Genomic DNA, 26,115 nt, shown 5'->3' on the forward strand with positions numbered 1-26,115 from the left:
CCTCTCTGAGGCGCAGAAATGAAGCAGAGTACCATTTAATAGCAGGATCGTTCTTGGTGCTGGCAGCGCCAGGAAACAGCCGGCTAAATGCACCCTACATAGGACTCTGTTTCCTTTCCATAGTTTAATTATTACTTGTATATTTTAGCATGTGAGTAAATTTACTGAAGTTCCAACTTGTTTTCTTTGGCCATTTGGGGTAAAGTAGCATAGTGGTTATGTTACTCGTCTAGCAATTCAGAGGCCTAAACTACCGCTCTGGCAAACTGAATTAAAAGTCCCATCATGGCCACTGGGGAATGTAATTTCAGTTAATTAAATACATCTGAAACAAAACGTTTGCATTACTTATCAGTTGTACAAAGCCCTTCACTAATGTCTTTTAGGGAATAAATTCCGCCATCCTTACTTTGTCTGGCCTATGTGACTCCTGGCAAAATGGTTCACTCTTCACCTCCCTTTGAAATGATGCGGAGATGCTGCCGTTGGACTGGAGTGGGCCAGTAAGAAATCTCACAAAACCAGGTTAAAGTCCTACAAGTTTATTTAGAATGACTAGCTTTCGGAGTGTATCTCCTTCATCAGGTGATAAACCTGGGATCCTGGCACTGTGAAGCAACAGTGCTAACCACTGTACTACTGTGTCACCCACTCCTTTTTCCTTATTTCCACTCCTTTTATTAATAGACAAAGCTGTTACGAATATTTCCCCTAACAATGGGTTAGATTCTCCGGTTGCCCAGCCATGGGTTTCTTGGCCGCAGACCATTTGCTGGCAGTGGGATTCTATCCTTCAACCGCTTGTCAATGGGATTTCCCATTGAAATCACCCCACACTGCTGCGTAGCCCACTGGTTGGGTTGTGCTGCAAGCAGGCAAAGTGAATTCCAGCAACCAGAGAGTTCTGGCCAGATTAACTATCTCCTGAGAATACAATTAACACCGCGATATGTTTTATGGTGAGACACAAAATAAAGTACAAACTAACAGTTTAAGGTTCTATATTGTACAGAGTTTTGCCCGCTATACTTTTTCCTCAGAAGTAGTTTTTATCGCACATTGAGCCCGTCTTATTGGTTAATTAGATTAATCTAGTTAGTTAGAGTAACAACCAGCTAATTTACTGAGGACTTATATCATCAACCTGTAAATTTTATTGGTTACTATGATCAATTTGGGTTTTGATTCTTTTTTTTAAACAAAGGTGAAGGTTTTACAGCATTAGTAACAACTGATGACACTACTAAGAGCATCAGTATTAATAGTATCTGGAGCATTTGATATCAGTCATACAACAAGAAAATATATAGAAACACTAACACATGCTAAAATTGCTCATTTAATTATATCTGATTTTGTGACTGACTCATGTATTTAAGTAAAATCCAACGTTGACAGGACTTGACATGGACAAAGACATAGGCATCAACAACGGGCAATGCTTCAGTAACAGAGGTCTGAAAGGATAAGGATATGAATTGCAGACGTTCAAGAAAGACAGTTTAAAGAGACAGATCCTCTACTTCCTAAATGAGCTTCATAAGCATACTGTGATTCAAACTGAATTGTAGCAAAATTATGAGTTGTAAAGGGAACTCATGGTCTTGACTACCAAAGTTAAATGATTGTGAGATACAGGAATGTGATTTTGAACACTTTCTGCAGTTAATACGTTTCCCCTCACAATTTCTAGAGTTTTAAATTTTACAATAAAATACAAATAACATTTTATAGCAATTGGTAACAATTGGTTTATTGCTATTCCTCAATTTCTAGATTGTTTATCCAAAGAAGAAAAAATAATCAGGTGGATTAAAATGACAAAGCAAAATTTTTATAAATCACTGCTAAATGTATCCTTGTTTAAGATTAGAATAGAAAATTCTGCTGAAAAAAACATCTTAAGCTGTTGGGTGGGTTTCTCCATCCCGCCGCGCCAGATTTCTGTTGCTGCACGCCATCAGGATTCTGTTTTGCCAGCTGGTCAATGGGATTTCCCATTGTGAGGCAGCCCACGCTGTCGGGAAACCCCCGGGCTGCTGGCAAAACAGAGAATCCCGATGGCGGAGAATTCAGCCTGTTGTTTTCCATCAAAACAAAGTCCCAGAGAAGCTGTATTCTTTATAACTAATACCCTATAAAACTAACTCTGAAATTTTCAAATTGGACCTTTAAAAACAAAATTATTTTGCAGTAAAGTCACTTCATCCTTTAAAAATATGTATTTAAGAAGATGTATTCTTTAATTCTTGTCCTGTTTAGCAGAACCATCATTCTTTTAATTAACCTGTTGCTATTCAGGTACCTATTTTCAAAAATGCAATGCTGCTGATTTAAAGAACTACTTCAAAAGGGGAAAAAAGATTGACATAGATTGTTCAAGATAAGATCTATAGATCAAATAACTTAATTTTTAAATAATTCTAATTGAGGTATAATTTGTCCGTTAATATGCCTCTTTTCCTGTTGATTTGCTCAGGTGCCAACCTGTTAAAGAAACGGCAGGAAAACTGTAGGCCCCCATCGTGTTATTTATGAACCAAAAATGGTCCAAACCAGTGTTGTCTATACAATTTTCAAAAAAAGCATGGAAAACCTCAAGGATCTATTAAGCTAACCAGTAAAAGCTAATTAACCACGGTTGCCTTGTAGTATGATTGATTAAAAAGTGAGATACAATTTATAAATACCTAAATACAATTAATTTGATTGGCATTGTGGAACATGATATAATGTTTATGTCATATCTGATGAGGCAACACTGAGATGAGATCTCCTGCTATGTAGCTGTTGCTGCTTCTGCGCATATCTTGCAGGCCTAGCTGAGAAGTGACAAAATTAATTAAATGGTTGCTATGAGGACCACATCGTGAACCTTCTTTTATAAGGTATGTAGAAAATCATATTACGAGTGAAGAATCTCTAGGTCCACTTAGGCCTAAATTTTTGCTTTGATGGAGAGCCTCTCATCATGGTGAAAATAGAAGATGACCCCAGAAATCCTAGGTCCCACCTCAAAGATGACATTTAATGGAGTCAGGCTGGGGTTCACGCATGTGCAGTAAACAGAGGTCACTGGCCATTTTAATTATCATCTGGCTCCACTGAAGTGGGATTTTGATAGGTCAGGAGTGTGAAACCGGTCATTAGACCAGGTAAAAGCTGGTGGATTCATTTGTATAGCCAGGGTACCCCTCTGGAGAGCTAAGGTGCCCTTTGGATTTAATCCCAGGGCATCTTTGAAGGGAGCAACGCACCCTTTGAAGGAGGTCAGGTGCCCTTTGTGTTAGGTTGGTACCCTTTATAAGTGTTACAAGTGGGCATAAATGAGCATAAAATGTGCATACGCTCATTACTGTTAAGCCTATTGCAACGGTGTCAAAGTCAACTGTCAACACTGTCAGCTGCACCTGTCAGACCTGTCAAGAAGTCCTGTCAAAAATTTTAAGAGGACTTGTTAGAACTGTCAAGTGGATCTGTCAGAATTGTCATGAGGACCTTTCAGGACTGTCAAGACAATGTCAAGATTATCAAGGGGACCTATCAGAATTGGCAAGGGGACCTGTCAAAGGCGACTCTCAAAGGGAACTATCAAGTTATCACGGCATTTAAAAGACTTGCCCGTTGAACTTGTGAAAAAAGTATCTGATGGGTACAGGGACATGGGTTGCATGGAGAATATGGGGTTTATGGGGACAGGTAAAGGGGTATAGGTTGCCATGGAAGTGTGGGGGTGATCAATTTGGGTAGTGAGGCATACATTGGCATAGGGGTATGGGTGGTTATGGGGTACAGGAGTATAGGTTGGCAAGGAGGGTATGGGGTGGGTACAGGCGCTTGCGATAGCACTGGGAGTGCTGGGGGGGGTGGTGGAGTGAGGGGTGAAGGGACTCCCCCCCCCCCCCCCCAATCTTTCAGATAGTGCCGGAGCACAGGGCCTTCTAACCAAGCCTCCCTCTGTACTCAGCAGCCTCTGCATTTGTTCTGGGAGTTGTGGGCCCAACCTCTGTTTCATCCTGCACCTTGGATGAAAACCCGAACTTCTGGGCAGCCGGTAGCACAAGTGGTTAGCACTGTGGCTTCACAGTGCCAGGGTCCCAGGTTCGATTCCCTGCTGGGGAGTCTGCACATTTTCCCCGTGTCTGCGTTTGTTTCCTCCGAGTGCTCCGGTTTACTCCCACAGTCCAAAGATGTGCAGGTTAGGTGGATTGGCCATGATAAATTGCCTTTAGTGACCAAAAAGGTTTGGAGGGATTATTGGTTTACGGGGATAGAGTGGAAGTGAGGGCTTAAGTGGGTTGGTGCAGACTCGATGGGCCGAATGGCCTCCTTCTGCACTGTATGTTCTATGTTCTGGGCTGCTTTTCTCCAGTTAGTGTTCGCAGAATTGGGACATGTCCTGCCTCTAAGTCCAGGCCTTAGGACTGCTTTATTGCAAAACTATTTCTGCCACTGGATGCTACTTGGATCAAAAAATAGATACTATGATGCCACGAAGTGTCCTTCCACTCATGTTTTATTTGGTTTTAAAGTGGAATTTTCTCTTTGTCCATGTGTTCAAAAAGAAATTGTTTTTTTATAACTGGCTAGACTACTTTATTGCTTAATTTTGTATAATTTTCTTTCAATAATAATGACTGACATTGCTTTGATCAAATATGTAGCCTTTGTACATTAAATCCTTTTCTATTTACAGGCCGATCTCACTCCTGAATGTGGCCGCCAAGTTGTTGGCAAAGATCTTAGCCACGAGGATAGAAGATTGTGTGCTGCAGGTTATCCACGAGGATCAAATGGGGTTTGTGAAGGGGCGGCAGCTGAACACTAATATACGGAGGCTCTTGAACGTTATTATGATGCCGGCGGTGGAAGGGGAGGCGGAGATAGTGGTGGCGCTAGATGCGGAGAAGGCCTTTGATAGGGTCGAGCGGGGGTACTTGTGGGAGGTGCTGGAAAGGTTCGGGTTTGGGGAGGGGTTTGTCAGTTGGGTGAGGCTGTTGTATGAGGCCCCGATGGCGAGTGTGGCCACGAATAAGAGGAGGTCGGAGTATTTTCGACTATACCGAGGGACGAGGCAGGGGTGTCCCCTGTCCCCCCTACTTTTTGCGCTGGCAATTGAACCCCTGGCTATGGCGCTGAGGGAGTCGGGGGATTGGAGGGGGCTGGTCCGGGGTGGGGAGGAGCACCGAGTGTCGCTCTATGCGGACGACCTATTGTTGTATGTGGTGGACCCGGTGGGGGGAATGCCGGTGGTATGGGGATTCTCCGGGAATTTCTCAGGCTATTAGCTTAACTTTGGGAAAAGCGAGCTGTTTGTGGTACACCCAGGGGACCAGGAGGGGGGGATTGGGAGGCTCCCACTGAAAAGGGCGGAGAGGAGCTTCAGGTACTTAGGGGTTCAGGAGGTCAGGAGCTGAGGGGCCTTGCATAATCTAAAACCTCACAAGGCTGGTGGAGAAAATGGAGGAGGAGTTTAAGAGATGGACATGCTGCCGTTGTCTTTGGCGGGTAGAACATAGAACATTACATAGAGTATTACAGCGCAGTACGGGCCCTTCGGCCCTCGATGTTGCGCCGACCCGTGAAACCATCTGAAGCCTATCTGACCTACACTATTCCATTTTCATCCATATGTATAGAACATAGAACAGGGTGCAGTCAGTCAAGATGACGGTGCTCCCGAGGTTTCTGTTCCTGTTCCAGTGCCTCCCCATCCTTATCCCGAAGGCCTTTTTCAGGCGGGTTAACAGGAGCATTACGGGGTTTGTGTGGGCACACGGGACTCCAAGGCTGAGACGGGTGTTCTTGGAGTGGGGCAGGGATGGGGGGGGGCTGGCGTTGCCCAACCTCTGTGGGTATTATTGGGCTGCCAACGCAGCGATGGTGCGGAAGTGGGTAATGGACGGGGAGGGGGCAGCATGGAAGAGGATGGAGATGGCATCGTGTGTGGGCACGAGCCTGGAAGCGTTGGTAACAGCGCCGCTGCCGTTCCCTCCAACGAGGTATACCATGAGCCCGGTGGTGGCAGCTACCCTCAAGATTTGGGGGCAATGAAGGTGGCACAGGGGGGAGGTGGGGGCCTCGATGGGGTCCCCGATACGGGGGAACCACCGGTTTGTTCCGGGAAGAATTGATGGTGGGTTCCCGAGTTGGCACAGGCAGGTGTCAGGAGGCTGGGGACCTGTTCATAGGCGGGAAGTTTGCGAGCCTGGGTGAGCTGGAGGTGAAGTTTGGGCTCACCCCGGGGAACACCTTTAGGTACATGCAAGTAAGGCCGTTTGTCAAGCGGCAGGTGGCGGGGTTCCCTCTGCTGCTGCCGCGTGGGGTTCAGGACAGGGTGCTCTCGGGTGTATGGGTTGGAGAGGGGAGGATCTCGGAAGTGTACCCGGTGATGCAGGAGGTAGACGAGGCCTCGGTGGAGGAGCTGAAAGATAAATGGGAGGAGGAGCTGGGTGAGGAGATTCAGGAGGGGACGTGGGCGGATGCCCTAGAAAGGGTGAATTCCTCCTCTTTGTGTGCGAGGCTTAGCCTCATACAGTTTAAGGTACTGCATAGGGTTCATATGACCGGGGCAAGGATAAGCCGGTTTTTTGGGTCCGAGGCCAGGTGTATTAGGTGCTCAGGGAGCCCAGCAAACCATGTCCACATGTTCTGGGCATGCCCAGCGCTGGGGGAATTTTGGAAGAGTGTAGCAAGGACGGTATCGAGGGTGGTAGGATCCAGGGTCAATCCAGGCTGGGGACTCGCAATATTTGGGGTTGCAGTGGAGCCGGGAGTGCAGGAGGCGAAAGAGGCCGGTTTTCTGGCCTTTGCGTCCCTAGTAGCCCGGCGGAGGATTCTTCTTCAGTGGAAGGATGCGAGGCCCCCAAGCGTGGAGGCCTGGGTCAACGATATATCGGGGTTTATTAAATTGGAGAGGGTGAAATTTGCCCAAAGGGGGTCAGTGCAGGGGTTTTTCAGGAGATGGCAACCATTCCTAGATCTCCTGGCAGAACGGTAAAAACAAAAGGTCAGCAGCAGCAGCAACCCGGGCGGGGGGAGGGGGGTTGTCTCTTTGTTTTTGTTTTGGGTTGAATATCTGTTTTTTTTGCCAATGACGGGCGTTAATTTACTGTTTCTCTTTTGTATTTACGGGGGGGGGGGGGGGGGGGGGGGGGGGGAAGGGGGGCTCTGTTCTTTTTATTCTTAGAATTTTCTGTTATTGTTTTCTTTTTTGTGAAAATGTGAAAATTTGAATAAAAATTATTTTTGAAAAAAAATCCTTTTCTATTTTGAAAAGGCTGAGCGTATTTAAATTAACTAATTACTAGAAATAACTTTTGCAATGATTTTAAAATTACAAACTAAATGGATCAATTTGGATACTGCCTCTTTAAAAAAAGACTAATACTGAAATCATCATGAAACATTGATTTCATTAGCACACAATTCTGATGATGGAATTACATATAAAACACTTCCAGACAATGCACAGGACATTGGACTAACTTAACAGATATAATTTCAATACATACAGACCAACAGAATTTTGGACAATAATACACTGATAGACTGGATTGATCCACTCATGTGCTTTCTTCTCCAAATAATAACTGGCCATGTGGTTGAGCTCAAATTTACCATCCTTCCTCTTCAATTGGCATCTACATGCAATAATCCTTCAGCTGAGATAATTCAACTCTATAATTAGTCAGCAGGATGTGTAAATAGGTAAAATTATCAAGCGAGTTTTTCTTTGCATGAGGAACATATCTAATGGCCCATCTGAGGATAGAAAATTCAACATTATCGACAGTAGCTAAGTTAGATAAAATTTAGTTTTAGGACTCAAACCTGCAAACATATGGTGATGATATGTTTGCTAGTTAGGTACTAGGCTCATAGAATTTAAATGGCTGAAAATTCCCAGTGCAGAGCAAATATGAAAATGCTGCGACATGCCCAACTGGGACTTCTAGCGTTGAATCTGCCAACGTTTAGTTGATAGATAAGGGTCCCTTCATTTAAATTCCATTAGTGGCTCCTACCTTCCTTCAGTAGCCACATTTATTTTATTTCTAAAACCCTACTTATTTTCATCAGGGGCCAAAACCATGAACCAAATTTGGACTATCGGATGAGGTCAATATTCAGCATATCACCACCAATCTTCCTTGGTTATTCTGGGGATGCCAGAACTTTCAATGTTGGGAGTCCACAATGCTGGCTACTCCCACTATCTAATAGCATTGTTTGACATGGGTGAAGGCTCCATTCCTAAAAGGTTAGATGAAAACTCTAGGTCTTGACTGTAACTCGGCATGTCCAAATCCTGACTTAATTTGCAGCCTTTCCACTACACTTACGCTGGAGTTATGGTGGAAATGTTTTGGAACAGCATGAAATTTCAGCCTTTAAATTTTTATATTGGGATACAAGCTCATGGCAAACTTTCAAAATTTAATTCCGTGTACAGGGAAAATTTTTTAAGTTTTTAAAAATGCCGTCGCAAAATGTATAGGGAGATTTTTTAGACAGTATAAGGTAAAAAATTAGACAAATATTTTAATGTTTTCGTATAGTCCTTTTTCTAATGCAATGGCCCTATTTCTGTATAATAGCTTTAGAAACATTCATGTTATTGTACACTTGGGAGGATTGGGCTCATTACTGCCACTCAGAAGCAAAATTTACAATTTTCTATGATCTTTTAATTCAGACTCCTACATAAGATCTATGTATTGGGGCAGTAAACTTGAACACAATTGCAACGTCAAACTTTGCAGTAATCCTTTGTAAAAAATAGCTGGCCAATGTAATTTTCTTTTTACTCAGATAAGATATTCTGCCACTGTTAGGGATCCTATCTACAGCCATTCTGAAAACTTAGAAATGATAATAAAAATCTCTCCGTCCTAGGTAAAAGCAACATATGTTGTGACTAACCACAATATACTTCACAATTCATGTCACCGCAATGCCTGCAGTCTTCTCCGATTAATGAAAGATAACACAATAAAGAAAAAATAGATTTCAAGGGGGTAACAGAGGACAAAACATAGATAACAGATGGAGGCATGAGGGAGAAATTAATCTCACATCCAATCCTTTTTTTTGTGTAAAATTGACAGAAGGCCTCTTAGTTTAAGGTGATCGGTGTGCCTGAATTATACTCGGTTCAGATGACTTTCAAGGCATTCCTTCAAAACAGCCAACAGATGTCTTGGGCTAGATTCTCCGGTCCACTGCGCCACATTTCTGCTTCACCCTGCCGGCGGGATGCTCCATTACGCCGGCTAGTCAATCAGGTTTCCTATTATGGGGTAGCCCCCCCCCCCCCCCCCCCCCCCCCCACTTTGGGAAACCCCTGGGCTGTCGGCAAAACAGAGCAACCCGCCGGCGGAGAATCCAGCCCCTTAAATATGCAAAATAGGGTCATAGAATTTACAGTGCAGGAGGCCGTTTGGCCCATTGAGTCTGCACCGGCCCATGGAAAGAGCATCCTCCTAAGCCCACACCTCAACCCTATCCCCATAACCAGTAACCCCACCCAACCTTTTTGGACACTAAGGGCAATTTAGCATAACCAATCCACCTAACCTGCACATCTTTCGACTGTGGGAGGAAACTGGAGCACCCGGAGGAAATTCACGCAGACTGGGTGAGAATGTGCAGACTCCGCCCAGACAGTGACCCAAGCCGGGATTTAAACCTGGGACCCTGGAGCTGTGAAGCAACTGTGCTAACCACTGTGCTACCATGCAGGGCCTTCAGCAATTGTAGGACTCGATGTAAAATTCACATGCAAATAGTGGATCTTGTGTTGCTTATGCTCTGGCTAAGTATGCAGGCTGGGTGAAAGATCCAGCAAATATTCATTTTTTTATTTTGGTGGGCCTTTTGAACCTATATAAAATCTCTGGCCCACGACTGGAATGTTTGAGATCCTATCCCTCTAATGGATTATCTTCTCTCCAAGGTGATACCTGTCCACCAGCTCAGCATAACAACACCCAATTCCTGTTTTCTGTGTTCCTCACCTTCATGGCATTCATTTAAAATGATCTGAAGCTAAATTTAGCTTGGGCTTCAGGTTGGCACAAAATGGCACGAGGAGATATTACTTGCATTGTAAGCTCTGTTTCAGAAGCATGACATCTTTCTCGGCAACAAAATTATCTAGTAGTTCAAGGAATTTTGTTCTTGCTCTTTGATACCAAGGGCTGTTTGACCTGGTTAACCTGCAGATTGCTGAATGATGGCAGCCACATTGTCTCAAATATCTGTAAAGCTAACCAAAGTGGAGAAAAAAAGTTTGCATATTATCTGTGCACTAAATGTTACTCAGATAGTTTCCCATATGTTGCAACAGGACACAGTGGGCAGAATAACACATTGTGCAAAGAGGGGTGTTACATGCCTGGGACAACATATTATTGGGTGATCTGGCTCGTTAATGTCCCAATTCACTCAAATAATACATGGTGTGAGCAATAAAATGCTTGGGAGAGTATTTTGTGCCAGGTAGGATTTCTTGTTATTTTAAGTTTACTTGTTTGGGCAGGTTTAAAGCCTTCGCCGGCTGAGTCCTGAACTCAGGGTGCTGTGACTGCTGGCAGTGCTTTATAAAAAAATGAAGTTTCCATTTCGTACTTCTCTTATTTCGAGGCTTTATTCTTCCTGCTGGAGTTCAATTTTGGCTCTCACCAGCATCTCAGCAATCTTACTAGGGAAAACATGGGCATAGTTGTCTCTGTGGGAGACACATCCTCCAGTGAGGAGGCAAGAAGGAGTTTGAGAAGAATAAAGAAAGACTGAGGTTCAGGATGCACTGATGGTACATTAGGGTGGCAGAGCTGCGCTAAGAATATTATAATGTCATCATGAATCGTCGACAGAGACACAGAAGGATTTATGCTGCTGCCCCCTCCCCCGTGAATGTGAGCAGAGACAAAGCTACTTTCAGATGGCAGAGATACAATGCCAGAGGAGGCTCACCTGTCACAGCCACCTCTCTTTGTGACATGTTGGCAGGGGGGAATTTATCCAACTGTGTTAGTGGTCACCCAATACCTGCAGTTGTTAAGGTAACTGTTGCACTCAACCTCTTTGCAACAGATCCTTTCAGGCAGCATGTGCAAATCTGTGTGCCATTACACAGCCTGTTGCACATCACTGTATCAAGCCTCCACTGCTGCATTGTTCAGAAGGGCAGGTAAGTACATTTTGTTCTCCAGGGCGTGATTAACTGGATTAATTTGGGATTAACAGAGTTACTTTAAGCAAAGAATTATCACTGGTGGTACAACCTTCAATTCTACACAAGTGGTATCACTGTTTGGGACATGCAGTACGTGATGGCCTGTGTATCTGTATTGTTTTCATCTGCTAGTTTCTATTTGGTAGCAATGTATTTGCTATTCCCGGATTTCAGGTCACTGCAGTCAACTGGGAACACTTAAAGACACATGTGTTTACATACATATACACTCACACACACCTTCTGTGTGGGTGACAGGCAATGAAATTTCCATGCAGGCAGCTGATTGTGCTTTTCGAAAAGGTGGTCGGCCTGGTCCGCGACGGTTCAGCTTTGAAGTATCAGCAATGGAAAGGCGCTTCCCAGTGTTGCATGGTTGGGAAATAGGGCTTGTGCAGACTCCATTGATGTGATCTGAAATAAGTATAACATATAGAAGATTTCACAATTAATGTACTGCATTTAAATGGGCAGTGTTTCATGATGTTTCAGCACTGCAGCTGGGGCAATTATAGTCGTTCCCAGCTACTATTTTTAATGAGCGGCAGGAAAAATAGGAGTAACAAACTGCAGAATCAAGAGCTGGGAAGCCAATGGTCTTTCATGTGGGCTGGAGGTAGGATAATCACAAAGAATTTTCAATAACTTATTTTAATGAAAATACTGAGCAAAATGTTTTTAAAAGATTGTAACAGGAAAAGGGAGAGGCTAATTGAAGGTTTGAGAGCCAAATAACCTACTCGTGTGCTTATTTCCTATGTTCATACAACTATCCACAATAGTAGCAATATAACTGGAGGGCTGCCTTAATATAAACAGCCTTAATCTTCCCAAGCCCAGTGATTTTCAGTAAGGCTTCCAACAATATGCAGTAAATAGAGGTAAATGAAAATCTAGACCAGAAACCAAAACTAATTTGAAATCGGTCAGCTTTGTAAGCAAGTTTAGTTTCTTTCAGATATCGAGAAGCTTGAAATGATTGAAACAGCAGAATTTCCATTTTACAAAACAAATCACCACTCATGTTAGATATAGTCACTTGGTAATACAGAACTTGGATACTGCTGAAAAAAAAGACATGCTATTGAAACTTTTCATCTTGCACTCGTCAGGGCAGATGGAAGAATAGCAAATTTCAAAGGGAACAACAATTAATACTGCTGAAAAAAAAGAAATGTTGAGTAGTTGGCAAGTTGGTTTTGATTGACTGAGACTTTCCCATGATGAATGCACCAGGGAGTTATTGTCCCTCATGCTTTTGCTCATGCAAAAAAAGGTGGTGTCCAGACATATCTTATGATCTTATATTCATTTTTGTCTGCAGAGGACATAAGACCATAAGACATTGGAGCAGAATTAAGGCACTCAGCCCATCGGGTCTGCTCCGCCATTCAAACATTGTTGATATTTTTCTCATCCCATTCTCCTGCCTTCTCCCCATAAGCCCTGATCCCCTTATTAATCTATCTCTGTCTTAAAGACACTCAGTGATTTGGCCTCCACAGCCTTCTGCGGCAATGTGTTCCACAGATTCACTACCCTCTGGCTGAAGAAATTTATCCTTATCGCTCTTTTAAAGGAGCGTCCCTTTAGTCTGAGATTGTGTCCTCGGGTTCAAATTTTTCTACAAGTGAAAACATCCTCTTCACGTCCACTCTCGCAGTATCCTGTAAGTTTCAACAAGATCCCCCATCATCCTTCTAAACTCCATTGAGTACAAACCCAGACTCCTCAACCGTTTCCCATACGACAAGCTGTTCATTCCAGGGATCATTCTTGTGAACCTCCTCTGGACACTTTCCAAGGCCAGCACATCATTCCTTAGATACAGGGTCCCAAACTGCTCACTGTACCCCAATGGGGTCTAACCAGAGCCTGATACAGCCTCCTGCTTCTTCAGTACTACCTGTCCCTCGACATATTTTTGTATCATCTGCAAATTTCTCAACAGTAACCCCAGTTCCTTCTTCTAGATCGTTAACATATATTGTGAAAGGTTGTGGTCCCAGTACCGACCCCCGAGGCACACCACTAGTCACTGGCTGCTATCCTGAAAAATACCTCTTTATCCTGTAGCCATCTGGGATGGCCACTTCCAGAATACAAAATGGACGCTCGCAAACAATGTAGAGAACTGTGGACAATGTTAGGGAAACAAGCAGGCACAGAGCGTGCATGCATATTGGAGAGACAGCTCCCAGACGGAATTGAAACTATAGGTCGATTAGCATATTGATGGCCCATCTCCGGGAACAAAGGAAAAACACTCAAGCAACCGATCCAGCTCCAGACGTCCCGGCGCCAGTTCCCCAAATCGAAAGCACAAACAAAGCCAGGCCAACGGCCACCTAAGACACACCCAGCCATCAGGGCACCCACCCCTTTATTGGTCAAGATCAATACCAGTGATCAAGAAGCGGCCCAATTAATTGGGGCCAAGTTTAAGGCCCACCTAAAAGCACGCAAAGCCCCTCCGGGTATAAGAAGGAACCCCCATGAGAAAATCGCTCTCTTGGAATTGGCTCTCAAAGCGGAGAGACCCTTCCGCCAGCTGCACCAGAAGCAAGTAAGTTCAAGGTCAACGCTGGCTACCAGACGTACGACCTTAGCTGTTCTCCTGTACCCCTTCGAACCCAACAACCTCAGATCCGAACAACGGCCATTGTTCCTCTGACTGAGTGGGCACCCGTAGTTAAGTATAAGCGTTAGCGTGAGAGATGGTTTAGTTTGTAGTACTTTGTGCATGAGTAGATCTTACTGTGTGTGTAAATAAATAGTATTGACTTTGAACTAACTAACTAGTGTATTGGCTCTTTGATCAGTATTCGGGTTTGAACCTTGTGGCGGTATCAAGAGATACCTGGCGACTTTAAAGCAAACATAATTAGGATTGAGAAAGGCGACCATATTGACTGCTATATTTATAACCAAATAAATATAGCAACAATCCCCACTACCTGTCTTCTGCCAGTCAGCCAATCCTCTATCTATGCCAGGATCTTACCCTGAACACCATGGGCTTTTAACTTATTTAACAGTCTCCTGTGCGGCACCTTGCCAAAGGCCTTCTGGAAATCTAAATAAATCACGTCCACTGGTTCTTCTTTGTCTAACTTCCTTGTTACCTCCTCAAAGAACTCTAACAGATTTGTCAAACATGTCCTCCTCTTGACGGAGCTGTGCTGGCTCAGTCCCTTGCATTGGAATATTTGTAGCTTCTAGCAAGCTTAAGTGAGCTACAATGTGAGTCTGAATGATAAACTGAAATTGGTTATTATTGTAATTGTTTGCACACTGGTTGTTCAGCAAGTGCTGCCCAATTGCAGAATCACATCTAATATTAGACATTATGGGCAGGACTTTTCTCCTCCTCCACAGTGCAGCAGCAGAGGGCGGCTTGCCAGTGGCCCGTTGTTAACCGGGTTTCCAGTTGAACGCACCCCTCACCGTCGGGTGCGCCATCGGCAGGACCATAAGATCCTGCCAGCGTGTACAGCCAGAATATCACACCCGATATTCTGAGCTTTGCAAGCAAAGGTCCAGCAAAGTCACCAATCTGGCTTGGGAGGCAGTGGAAGTGGTGGTCAGCGCTAACACTGGAGATTCATCCAACCAGTGCAGGAAGAGGATGAATGATTTCACCCATGCCGTCAGGATAAGTCAACCACTCAGCATTCTCAACTGACACACTCATAAACCTATCATATGTTCACTGGAATCTCAATCACTGCCAGCTCAAGAGACATCATCACTCATTCTCACAGAGACCCTCACATCTCCATTGGGCCTCATCTCCTCTGGAGCCTGCATCTTGATCCTGTCCATGGCTCCATTCAAAATCCTGGAACTGCGACCCCAACAGAACCATGCCTGTACGTCCACCTCAGGGACTGCAGCAGTTCAGGAAGGAAGCTCATCACCACCTTCTCGGGCAACTTGGGATAGGCAATAAATGCTGATCTAGACAGCAATGTCCACATCCTGTAAAGGAAATTTTGAAAAACCCCACAGGTACCAGCCACACTCATCATCAGCCCTGGCATGATCTTGCTCACACGCTGACTGTCTTCATGCAGGATAAGCTCGCACACAATAAAAAGATAAGGTCCCAGCTAGGGTGCCCAAACTCAAGGTCCTCATGAAGTTTGGAATCGGAGACATAGAGCTAGACAGAGAGGATCTTGACCGTGCCTTACCGATGGTGAGGTGGGAAGCGCACACCAAAGTGAGGATCCTGTACCAGCTCATCCTTCAGACAACCATACTATGAGTGCTTTGTCCTGTTTTAGAATTGTTTGTCATGCAATAATCTCTCCTTTCTTTTACAAGCACCTCGAGAAAGCTCCTGAGGACATCCACTAGCCAGACTCTTATCTCCATCCCCGAGGACACCTTTGAGGTGGAACCAGATGAAACCACAGCAGAAAACACATCACAGCGCTCATCCATAACCTTCACTAGCAGAGAAACGCATATCTTGGTGGAACCTCGTTCAAGTTTAAGGTCATGATCTGGTGAGCACAGTGCACAATCTGTTCCACAGCAGGCAGAGGCAGGGACATCCGAGGCTACTGGCACTCAGAGGACCGTTGGAGGATATGATTCTGTGGAGTCTGTGTCAGATCAAAATCTTCAGGACTCGGAGCTGCAATGACAATCATGGGAACATCAGGAAGGGGTGTCAGCTGCTATCCTCAGATTGTAAGGCACGATGGAGGAGTCCATCTGCGTTTATTCTGAGATGATAGAATCAGCATGCCAATGTACTGAGGTCAACATTGGCAGGCTGGCAACCACCGTGGAAACCTTGGTCCAGGGCATTGGTGCTGTACTGCTTCAGGACCAGCACTTCATTGTAAAGGTCTTGGTGGCATTCATCAGTGGCCACGTGAGAGGGGGACAGGGCACCTAGATCTCACTCCAGTTGTCCTATCTCCTCGAGTAGCCAACCAGGTGCCCTCAGGCACCCATAGACTGGAAGACCAGCAGCCAGACACCCCAGGGCCATCCACCCAGGTGACTCAGCCAATCCAAATCCACTATTCCTTTGACCCCATTACCTCCAGCTCCACAGGCCGACGAGGGTGCACATGCCCCACAGCCCTCCAGTGAATGCCTGCCAAGGTCATCACTGACAATAGGGTGCAGCAGTCAGCTGGCTATCTCCACTTCTACTGTGGATGTTAGGGAAGCATCAAGATGTAGCAGTAGGGTTAGGAAAGTTACATAGATTTAGGAGCACAACAGTGGTATGGGTGTTCACAGCATGTATATAATGTACACAAATGCAAATAGAATCACACAAATTTCACATCTCTTTTTGTGTATGCATCATTCTAATGATGAACTGTGTTACTCTCAATAAAATGATCCCTCCCCCACTTATTGCAAATGTCATTATTAGGGATCTGTCATCTGTACAGTGTACTTCCATATCACCACAGTGTGTCACTTTTCCAGATCATTCTCCATATCAATAATAACTACTTTAATGTTAAGTATGCTTATTGAACAAACCTCATTTGCATGCTTGTAGGGTCATACCATGTTTACTCTTGTAAGATTGAGGCAGAGGTGTTCTATCTCATCTGCATTCCTGAAAGGTGAAATTGTGGTGTTCAAATGTAGGAGAGATGTGTTCACAGATGGGCAAGGCTCATATACTGTGCAACTTCATGAGCTCCCCAATGGCAGAGCCCATACTCAGAGCTTGTGTGTGCTGCTGTTAGCCAGCCATGCTTGACTTGGTGTTCATCTGCTAAGCTCACCGAAACGTCGGAGCACTTTGCCAGCTCAAGGTGGCGAAGCTCTGTCACATTAGTAAACTGGCGCTCCAATGTCCAACCTTGTGTCTCTCAACCCCTCACCTTAGCACTCACTGAGGTCACTGATGCTAATTCCAAATGGTGATTTTTGTTGAACATGCTCTGGAAGTGCACATTGTTGCTTTAGACAACGTGGAGGGGAGTAATGGGATAAAAGCAAGGATGTGCTGAAGCTGAAGTGTTCTCTTTGTTAGCAATAACACGTGCCCTCGATGGCTTCACTTTGTTTAATAATTTTGTAATTCGCAAGGGCCGGGGCTGGCCATGAGGGCACAATGGGTGGAATTCACCGCTCCCGCGAAAAATCGGGAAGGCCGTCGTGAACTCAGCCGAGTTTCACGACGGCCTCGGAGGCTGCTCCTCTCACCTTATTCACCCCCACCTGGGGGGCTCGGAGCGGCCCTCCGTAACTCTCGGCTGCCGGGCCTTGACGCTTGCGTCAAGACGGCGTGCTGAGAATGACGCGACCGGCGCGCCTAAGTGACGTCAGCTGCACATGCACAGGTTGGTCGGCTCCAACCCACGCATGCGCGGCTGACGTCACGACGGCTGATGGCTCAAACCCGCGCATGCGCGGTTGCCGTCTTCCCCTCCGCTGCCCCGCAAGACGTGGAGGCTTGATCTTGCGGGGTGGCGGAGGGAAAAGTGTGCGTCCCTTTGAGACGCCGGCCCGACGATCGGTGGGCACCGATCGCGGGCCAGTCCCCTCCCGAGCACGGCCGTGGTGCTCATTCCCCTCTCCGCCCCCCACAAGCTTCAAACCACCTTTTTCCGCCATGTTCACGACGGCAGCGACCAGGTGTGGTTGCCACCGTCGTGAACCGGTCGCGAGCGGCAGGCCGCTCGGCCCATCCGGGTCGGAGAATTGCCGGTCGCCATGAAAAACGGCGAGCAGCGATTCTTACGAGCGGGGGGTGGGAGAATTGCGGGGGGGGTGCCAGGGGAGCGTGTCGTGGGTTTCCCGGCCCTCCCGCGATTCTCCCACCCAACGTGGGGAGCGGAGAATCGCGCCCAATGTCTTTATTTAAGAAGAGGTATTTAAATATCTGGGAGGCAAGTGTTTGACATCTTCGTGCTCAGGTGGCTTGCATCCATATTAAGGTGAGGAAGAATGTAACCTCGGATCTTTAAGTGCCGGATGTCAGTGTGATTTGAAGCCTGCACCACAGACGACTGAGTCATCTCTCAATGGATTCACAGCAGCGGAAGTCCTTGCCTAATGTGAATTTTATGATTCACCATTAATGTTACATATTAGGTTGTTCAGCCTTCTGTTGCTTCAGATGCATCTCCTTGAGGAGCCTTGTCAGATTGAAGGCATACAGTCACCAGCCAACTGAGGATCATGCAAATGCTCCTGCATCTTTTTAGAGTCCTGTTGCGACTAGGATACTGGTGAGATGCTTGAATAAGCAGCATCTTCTGATGCCAGGACACCCTCTGCCAGTCAACACCTTATCTCAGCAAGGACACATGTTCACGAGGCTTCCTCATCCTTCAAAGGATTAGGACAGTGTAATTCTGATATGTAACTATTCAATCTCATATCGAAGTGCATGGGTGAAAAGAGGGGCATAGTAATTTTGGTGTTCATGCTCGCCCATGATGGAGAGCAATGTCCAAGAGGATACTCACTGCAATGCGTCATCCTCCTGGTGGAATCTGGTGGCAATGAGGGCCTCAGATGCACATCTGCCTAGCATGGCCCATGTTGTGGCCTCTTCCGCTGCATTCTTGGCTTTCTTTAACTCATCACCCTCATCCCCTTCAAGGTCTTTATCGGGGGAGATATGCAGCTCCTCTATCTTATCATCTGGCAAGTCCTTCCCCATTTGCAGCACCAGGTTGAGCAGAAAGCCATGATGGTTCTTTGGGGACTATAGTGGAGTGCTCCATCAGATCCATCCAGGCATCGGAATCGTATCTTTAGGATGTCTATGGTGTTCTCCACCAAAGTTCGAGTAGCAGCATGAGCCTCATTGTACCTTCTTTCTGCAGGTATCTGAGGCCAATGCATGGCCGTCAAAAGCCATGTCCTTTGCAGGTACCCTTTGTCAATGAGGAGGCAATCCTATAATCTGTGTGATTCCTTGATAATGTCGGGATCTATTATCTACTCAAGATCTATATGTCGTGGATACTTCCTGGATATTAGGCGCAAACCTGCAGACCACCTACTCATTGAACAAGCAGTAGCCTTTTTGGTTTATGATTGCTGTGCGTGTTGCCATGGGGCTTTTATTGCCACATGAATGCAGTCAATGCTTATCTGACCCTGTGGGAGTCCTGGCTTGCTTGATCTCTGTGGACGTTAACATAATGTGGGCCTTGGCAAAAAGGGCATCTGTGAACTTATGAATGCATTTGTGTGGATTCTTTTTGTTTTAGAAAATATTTTATTGAAGCATTTATAATTTTCACAATTTAACATATTGACATTTCTAAAACAACTGCGCGGGTCGATGCACAAAATACCCCCTAAAATAACAACAAACAATAAACCACGTACCCCACTTCTCCCACCCTATCCCCAATTACCCGTATACTAAGTTCCCTGTCCTTATTTAACATTGCCGTGCCTCCTGTTTTCCTCCCTCCCCTTTTTCCCTTTCCCCCTTACTGCTGACATTCAGTTTTTGTTAAAGAAATCGATGAACGGCTGCCAACTCCGGGTGAATCCCTGTATTGATCCTCTCAGAGTGAATTTGATTTTCTCCAGACTGAGAAACCCTACCATATCGCTGATTTCAGGGGCTCCGAGTCCCTCTATCTCAATAAGATCCGTCTCCGGGCCACCAGGGAGGAGAAGGCCAGGATATCGGCCTCCCTCCCCCCCTTTGCTCCCCGATTCTCTGACACCCCAAATATTACTAATTCTGGACTCGGAGTTACCTTATCTTCCAGGACTTCTGGCATGACATCTGCAAATCCCTGCCAGGATTCCCTCAGTTTCGGACATGCCCAAAACATATGAACATGGTTGGCCGGGCTACCCCCACACCGCCCACATCTGTCCTCCACCTCTTAGAAGAACCTACTCATCCGGGATACTGTTATGTGGGCCCTGTGGACTACCTTGAACCAAATCAAGCTGTGTCTAGCACAGGACAAGGATGCATCTCCCCTTTTTAAGGCTTTTTCCCACAGTTCAGTTTCCAGCTCCCCTTCCAGCTCCTCTTCCCACTTCCTCTTCACCTCTCTGATAGGGGCCCCGTCCCACTCTAACAACTCCCTGCATATGTCCGAAACCTTCCCATCTCCAACCCCTGTTTTTGACAGCACTTTATCCTGTAGTCCCCTCAGGGGGAGGTGAGGAAAGCTTGGGACCTGTCTCCGTACAAAGTCCTGCACATGAAGATACCGAAACCCTTTCCCGCCCGGCAAATCAAACTCCTCCTCTAATATCTCCAAGGTCGGGAAGCTCTCCTGGATGAATAGATCCCCAAACCTCTCAATCCCTGCCCGCTGCCATACCTTAAAGCCCCATCCAGCACCCCCCCCCCCCCCCCCCCCCCCGGGACAAACCGGTAATTGTCACAGATCGGTGACCACACTGACGCCCCCTCCAGTCTCATATGCTGCCTCCATTGTCCCCACACCCTCAGGGCTGCCACCACCACAGGACCTGTGGAGTACCGAGCTGGCGAGAACGGCAGGGGCGCCATCGGTAAAGCCTCCAGACTTGTACCGTTGCAGGATGCTGCCTCCATCCGCTCCCAGACCGACCCCTCCCCCACTATCCACTTCCTGACCATCGATATGTTGGCAGCCCAGTAATAGTTAATAAAGCTCAGGAGAGCAAAACCCCTTCCCCGCGGGTCCGTTCCAGGAGTGTCCTCTTTACTCTCGGGGTTTTACCCGCCCATATAAACCTCGTTATCGCCACATTCATACTTCTGAAAAAGCCTTTGGGACAAAAATCAGGAGACATTGAGAAAAGAAAAACAGTCTCGGAAGGACCGTCATCTTCACCGTCTGAACCCTCCTCGCCAGCGACAGTGGGAGCATGTCCCATCTACAAAAATCCCTTCTCATTTGATCCACTGCTTTGTCCAAATTTAGCTTGTGAAGCTGCCCCCAATCCTTGGCCACTTGAATCCCCAGATACCTAAAACTCCTCCCAACCAGTTTAAAAGGTAGCTCCTTCAGCCTCCTTTCCTGCCCCGTGTCTGGATCACGAACATCTCGCTCTTTCCCATATTTAACTTATAGCCTGAAAATCGTCCAAATTCTCCTAATACCTCCATGATTTCAGTCATTCCCCCCCCCAAAATCGGGTCCGTGACATAAAGCAGCAAAATCGTCTGCATAGAGAAAGACCCTGTGTTGCACCCCCCTTCCCCCCTCACTGTACCCCTTCAGATATTCACTGCTCTCAGAGCCATTTCTAAGGATTCTATGGCCATGGCAAACAGTAATGGGGAGAGCGGGCAACCCTGCCTTGTCACCCGACAAAGACTAAAGTATTATGACCGAACTCGGTTAGTTCTTACCTGGTCAAAAGCCTTATCCGTGTTCATGGCAACTACCACCTCAGTCTCGCGTCCCTCCGCTGCATCATGATTACATTAAGAAGCCGTCTAATGTTGAATGTCAGGTGCCTGCCCTTTACAAATCCCGTCTGATCCTCCCCAATTATCTCCGGGACATAATCCTCCATTCGAGTGGCCAGGATCTTTGCTAATAATTTGGCATCAACATTCAAGAGGGAGATTGGCCTGTACGATCCACAGCTCTCCGGATCCTTGTCAGGCTTCAGGATGAGAGAAATTGATGCCTGTGATAATGTTGGGGGGAGTACTCCCAGTTCCTTGGACTTGTTAAATGCCTTAACCAGGAGCATCGCCAGTAACCCGGAGAATTTCTTATAAAATTCCACTGGGAATCCGTCAGGTCCCGGGGCTTTACCCGATTGCATTGTCCCCAGTCCATCTATCACCTCCCCAAGCCCAATCGGGCCCCCCAAAGCCTCCACCAGCTCCTCATTTACTTTTGGGAACTCTAGCCTCCCCAGGAATTGATTCATGCCCTCCTCCCCATCCGGGGGTTCTGACTCATATAGCTGGCTATAAAATTCCCGGAACACTTCATTCACCGCCCCTGGGTCCATCACCGTCTTCCCCCTCATATCCTTTATTTTCCCTATTTCTCTCACCGCCTCCCGTTTCCTCAGCTGATGCACCAGCATCCTGCTAGCTTACTCTCCATGTTCATATATTGCACCTTTTACCCTCCTCAGCTGACCCTCCGCCTTACCTGTGGAAAGGAGCCCAAACTCCATTTGAAGTCTCTGACGCTCCTTCAGGAGCTCCTCATTTGGAGACTTCTGTTCACCTGTAAGATTTCTCCTACCAACTTGTCCAGTTCCGACCGCTGAGTTTTATCCCTGTGGGCTCGAATCAAAACACATTCCCCTCTAATAACCTCTTGAAAATGAAATGAAAAATGAAAATTGCTTATTGTCACGAGTAGGCTTCAATGAAGTTACTGTGAAAAGCCCCTAGTTGCCACATTCCGGCGCCTATTCGGGGAGGCTGATACGGGAATTGAACCGTGCTGTTGGCCTGCCTTGGTCTGCTTTAAAAGCCAGCGATTTAGCCCAGTGTGCTAAACCAGTGCCCTCGCAGACCACCCCAGCCACAGTCTCTCCCGTGTCATTTATCTTTATGTACCCCCAAATGGCCTCTCTCACAGATCTCCTCATCCACTAATAGCCCTGTATCTAGTCTCCACTCTGGGCGCTGGGACATTCCCGTGTCTGCCCGTAGGTCTATCCAGTGTGGTGCGTGATCTGTGACCACAATTGCTGAGTACTTAGTGTCCTCAACCCCTGCTAGCAGTGTTTTATCTAGCACGAAGAAATCTATCCTGGAGTACGCCTTATGTGCATGGGAGTAGAATGAATATTCCCTGCTCCTTGATCTCTCAAATCTCCACGGATCTACCACTCCCATGCGCTCCATGAACCCCCGCAGTTCCTTTGCCATTGCAGATAGCTTCCCCGACCTAGCACTCAACCGGTCCAATCTCGGGTCCAGAACTGTATTAAAGTCACCCCCCATGATTAGCTGGTGTGAGTCAAGGTCTGGGATATTTCCCAGCAGCTTCCTGATAAATGCGACATCATCCCAGTTTGGGGCATATATATTCACAAGCAGCACTGCCATTCCCTCTAGCTTCCTGCCAACCATAATAAATCTGCCTCCTGGGTCTGCCTCTATCCTCCCCACCTCGAATGTCACCCTTTTGTTAATCAGGATAGCCACCTCCTTGTTTTAAAGTCCAGTCCTGAATGCAACACTTGCCCGACCCATCCCTTCTTTAATCTAATTTGGTCTCCCAGCTTCAAGTGTGTCTCCTGTAACATGGCCACGTCCGCTTTTAACTGTCTCAGGTGGGCAAACACACAAATTCTCTTAACCAGCCCTTCAGTCTATGCAACCAGTCTTGTCGGGGGGGGGGCTCTTGTCCCCCTCCCCTGTCGGTCAACCATGACCTTTCCTAGGTCAGCTCCTAGACCCTCGCCGGCGACCGCCATTTGATCTCCATCTCTAGTCTCCGAACTGTCCCTTACCCATCAGCAGTACCCCCCTCCCGCCCCACCCTTCCCGCCCACTTCGTCTTTCCTCAGATCTCCCCCCACTTTGCTCCCGTGAACTAGCTGTCCAGCTAGCTCAGCATCTCCCACCCTCCGCAGCCATGGCGGAGGCAGAAGAGAATCCCCCAGTGCGCATGCTGCCGCTGACGTCACCACTGGCGCATGCGCGAACCGGCTAAAGCCTTTCAGCCAGCCCCGGCGCCGGGCCTGAAAGGCCGCGGGGTCCGGTTTTGGCGCCATTCAGCGTGGTGCTAACCGCTCCGGCGCGGGCCTAGCCCCCAAAGGTGCGGAGAATTCCCCCTACAAGAGCCCGCCTCCACCCTCACCCACAAAGCCCCCCTCCCTGCTTCATCCCCGAATCTTCTCTGCATTTGCCGCCCAATTATATTACATCAAATTTGGGAGGCCTAACCGCCTGCCGTCCCCTCTGCAGTATCACCTTCCTAATCCTAGCCACCTTTCCTTCCCAAACAAATGAGGAGATCAACCTGTCCACACCCCTAAAAAGCACCTGGGCAAAATGACTGACAGGCATTGAATTAAGAATAAGAATCGCGACAAAATATCCATCGTTACTGCCTGCACCCTGCCCGCCAACGACAAGAGGGAGATTGTCCCACCTCAGCAAATCAGCCTTCACCCTGCCCACCAAGCTAGTGAAAACCCTCCCCAATCCCAGGCCACCTGCACCCCCAGATACCTAAAATGAGACACCGCCAGTTAAAATGGCAGCCCCCTATTCCCAATCCTGGAGGGGAGACCACAAAATACTCACTTTTCCCGAAATTCAATTTGTAGCCTGAAAATGTCTCAAATCTCTGAAGCAACCCATTATGCTCCCTACCGAAGAGCTCGGCTCCGAAATATCCAGCAATATAAGACAACCTATATGCTCCCCCCCCCCCCCCCCCCCCCCCTCACAACCCTGAGCTCCTGAGGGCAATAGCCAAACGCTCAATAAGCAATGCAAACAGAAGGGGGGAGGGGACACGGGGCACCCCTGCCTTGTACCCCGGTACAATACGAAATACCGAGTTCATACTATTTGAGCGCCCGCTTGCCATCGGATCCTTATATAGCAGCTGCACCAACGCCACCAACTTCGGCCCAATCCCAAATTTCTCCAATACCGCCATCAAATAGCTTCTCTCCACCCCATCAAATGCCTACACCGCATCCAATGCCACCACCACCTCCGTCTCCCTTCGCTCTGTAGGAGAAAGTACCACATTCAACAGCCACCTCACATTCGAGGATCAACTGTCTTCCCTTTACAAAACTCGTCTGGTCCTCCTCAATCACCTGTGGAAGGCTCGCCTCCAACCTTAACACCAACATCTTTACCAGTATCTTGGTGTCTACATTCAGCAGAGATATGGGCATACATGATCTGCACCCCACCAAATCCTTGTCTTTCATAAGCAACAACGAGATGGCGGCCTGCCCCATAGTCTGCGGCAAGACACCCCTGCCCAGCGCACCCTCAAACATCCCCGCCTCCTCCACCCCACCGGCTCCTCCAACCTTGCCCCCTCCGCCTCCCCCAACCTCGGGAACTCTAGCCCACCCAAAAACTCCCTCATCTGCCGCTCCCTCTCGGTGGCTCCAACTTATACAAGTCCCTATAGAACACCTGGAACATCTTAGTAATCTCTTCCAGAGCTACCACCAACTCCCCAGTCTTGGCCCGCACCAGAACTATTTCCCTCGCCGTGGCTGCCCTATGGAGCTGGCTTGCCAACATATGCCCTGCCTTCTCCCTGTACTCATAAACAGCCCACCTCGCCCTTCCCAACTGACGCACTGCTTTCTCCGGAGACAATAGGTCAAACTTCGCCTGCAACTCCTTCCTCTTTGCCAGGAGACCCGGGTCCTCTGCATCCCTCCCATCCACTTCCAAAATCTCTTCTGTCAATCGTTGGCATTCCTCCCTCTCCACCTTAGCCTTAAACAAAATCACCTGTCCCCTCACCACCGCCTTCAGAGCCTCCGACCACCAACTGTGAGACCTCCCCCAACTGAACCCCACATACTCCTCAATCACTTTCCCTATCTTTTCACAGATGCTCCGATCCACCAATAACCCCACATCCATTCTCTTCTCTACCCCGGCTTCTGGGCTTCCCCCTTCTATATTATCATATCGATCCAATGCGGTGTGTGATCCCACATCACAATTGCCGAGTACTCCGACCTCTTAACTCTGGCCAACAGCACCTTTCTCATAACAAAAAAGTTCAATTCTCAAAAACACCTTGTGCACCGGGGAGAAAAAGGAATACCCCGATCCTTTGGGTTTAAAAATCTCCATGGATCCAGTCCCCCATCTTCCTCAAAAGCCCTGGCAACATACCTGCCCCCCTGGTCAGCCACCACCTTCTCCATCTGAAACCTCACTCACTTCCCACCAAGATCGCCACCATAAGATCAGAAGACATAGGAGCAGAACTAGG

At 47.2% G+C, this 26,115-nt stretch overlaps 1 protein-coding gene across 6 annotated transcripts in view; it reads right to left on the reverse strand.

The window, feature by feature from the left end:
* Nucleotides 1-26,115, reverse strand: part of stxbp5l (syntaxin binding protein 5-like) — a 721,261-nt gene that overhangs the window by 50,585 nt on the left and 644,561 nt on the right. For all 6 annotated transcript variants that reach the window (XM_038801940.1, XM_038801939.1, XM_038801935.1 and 3 more), the window contains one exon: nt 11,480-11,653. In XM_038801940.1, coding sequence (XP_038657868.1) covers nt 11,480-11,653 — 174 coding nt within the window. The remainder of the gene's footprint in view (nt 1-11,479; nt 11,654-26,115) is intronic.

This window comes from Scyliorhinus canicula, chromosome 7, assembly GCF_902713615.1.
Source record: "Scyliorhinus canicula chromosome 7, sScyCan1.1, whole genome shotgun sequence".
Classification (NCBI taxonomy): domain Eukaryota; kingdom Metazoa; phylum Chordata; class Chondrichthyes; order Carcharhiniformes; family Scyliorhinidae; genus Scyliorhinus; species Scyliorhinus canicula.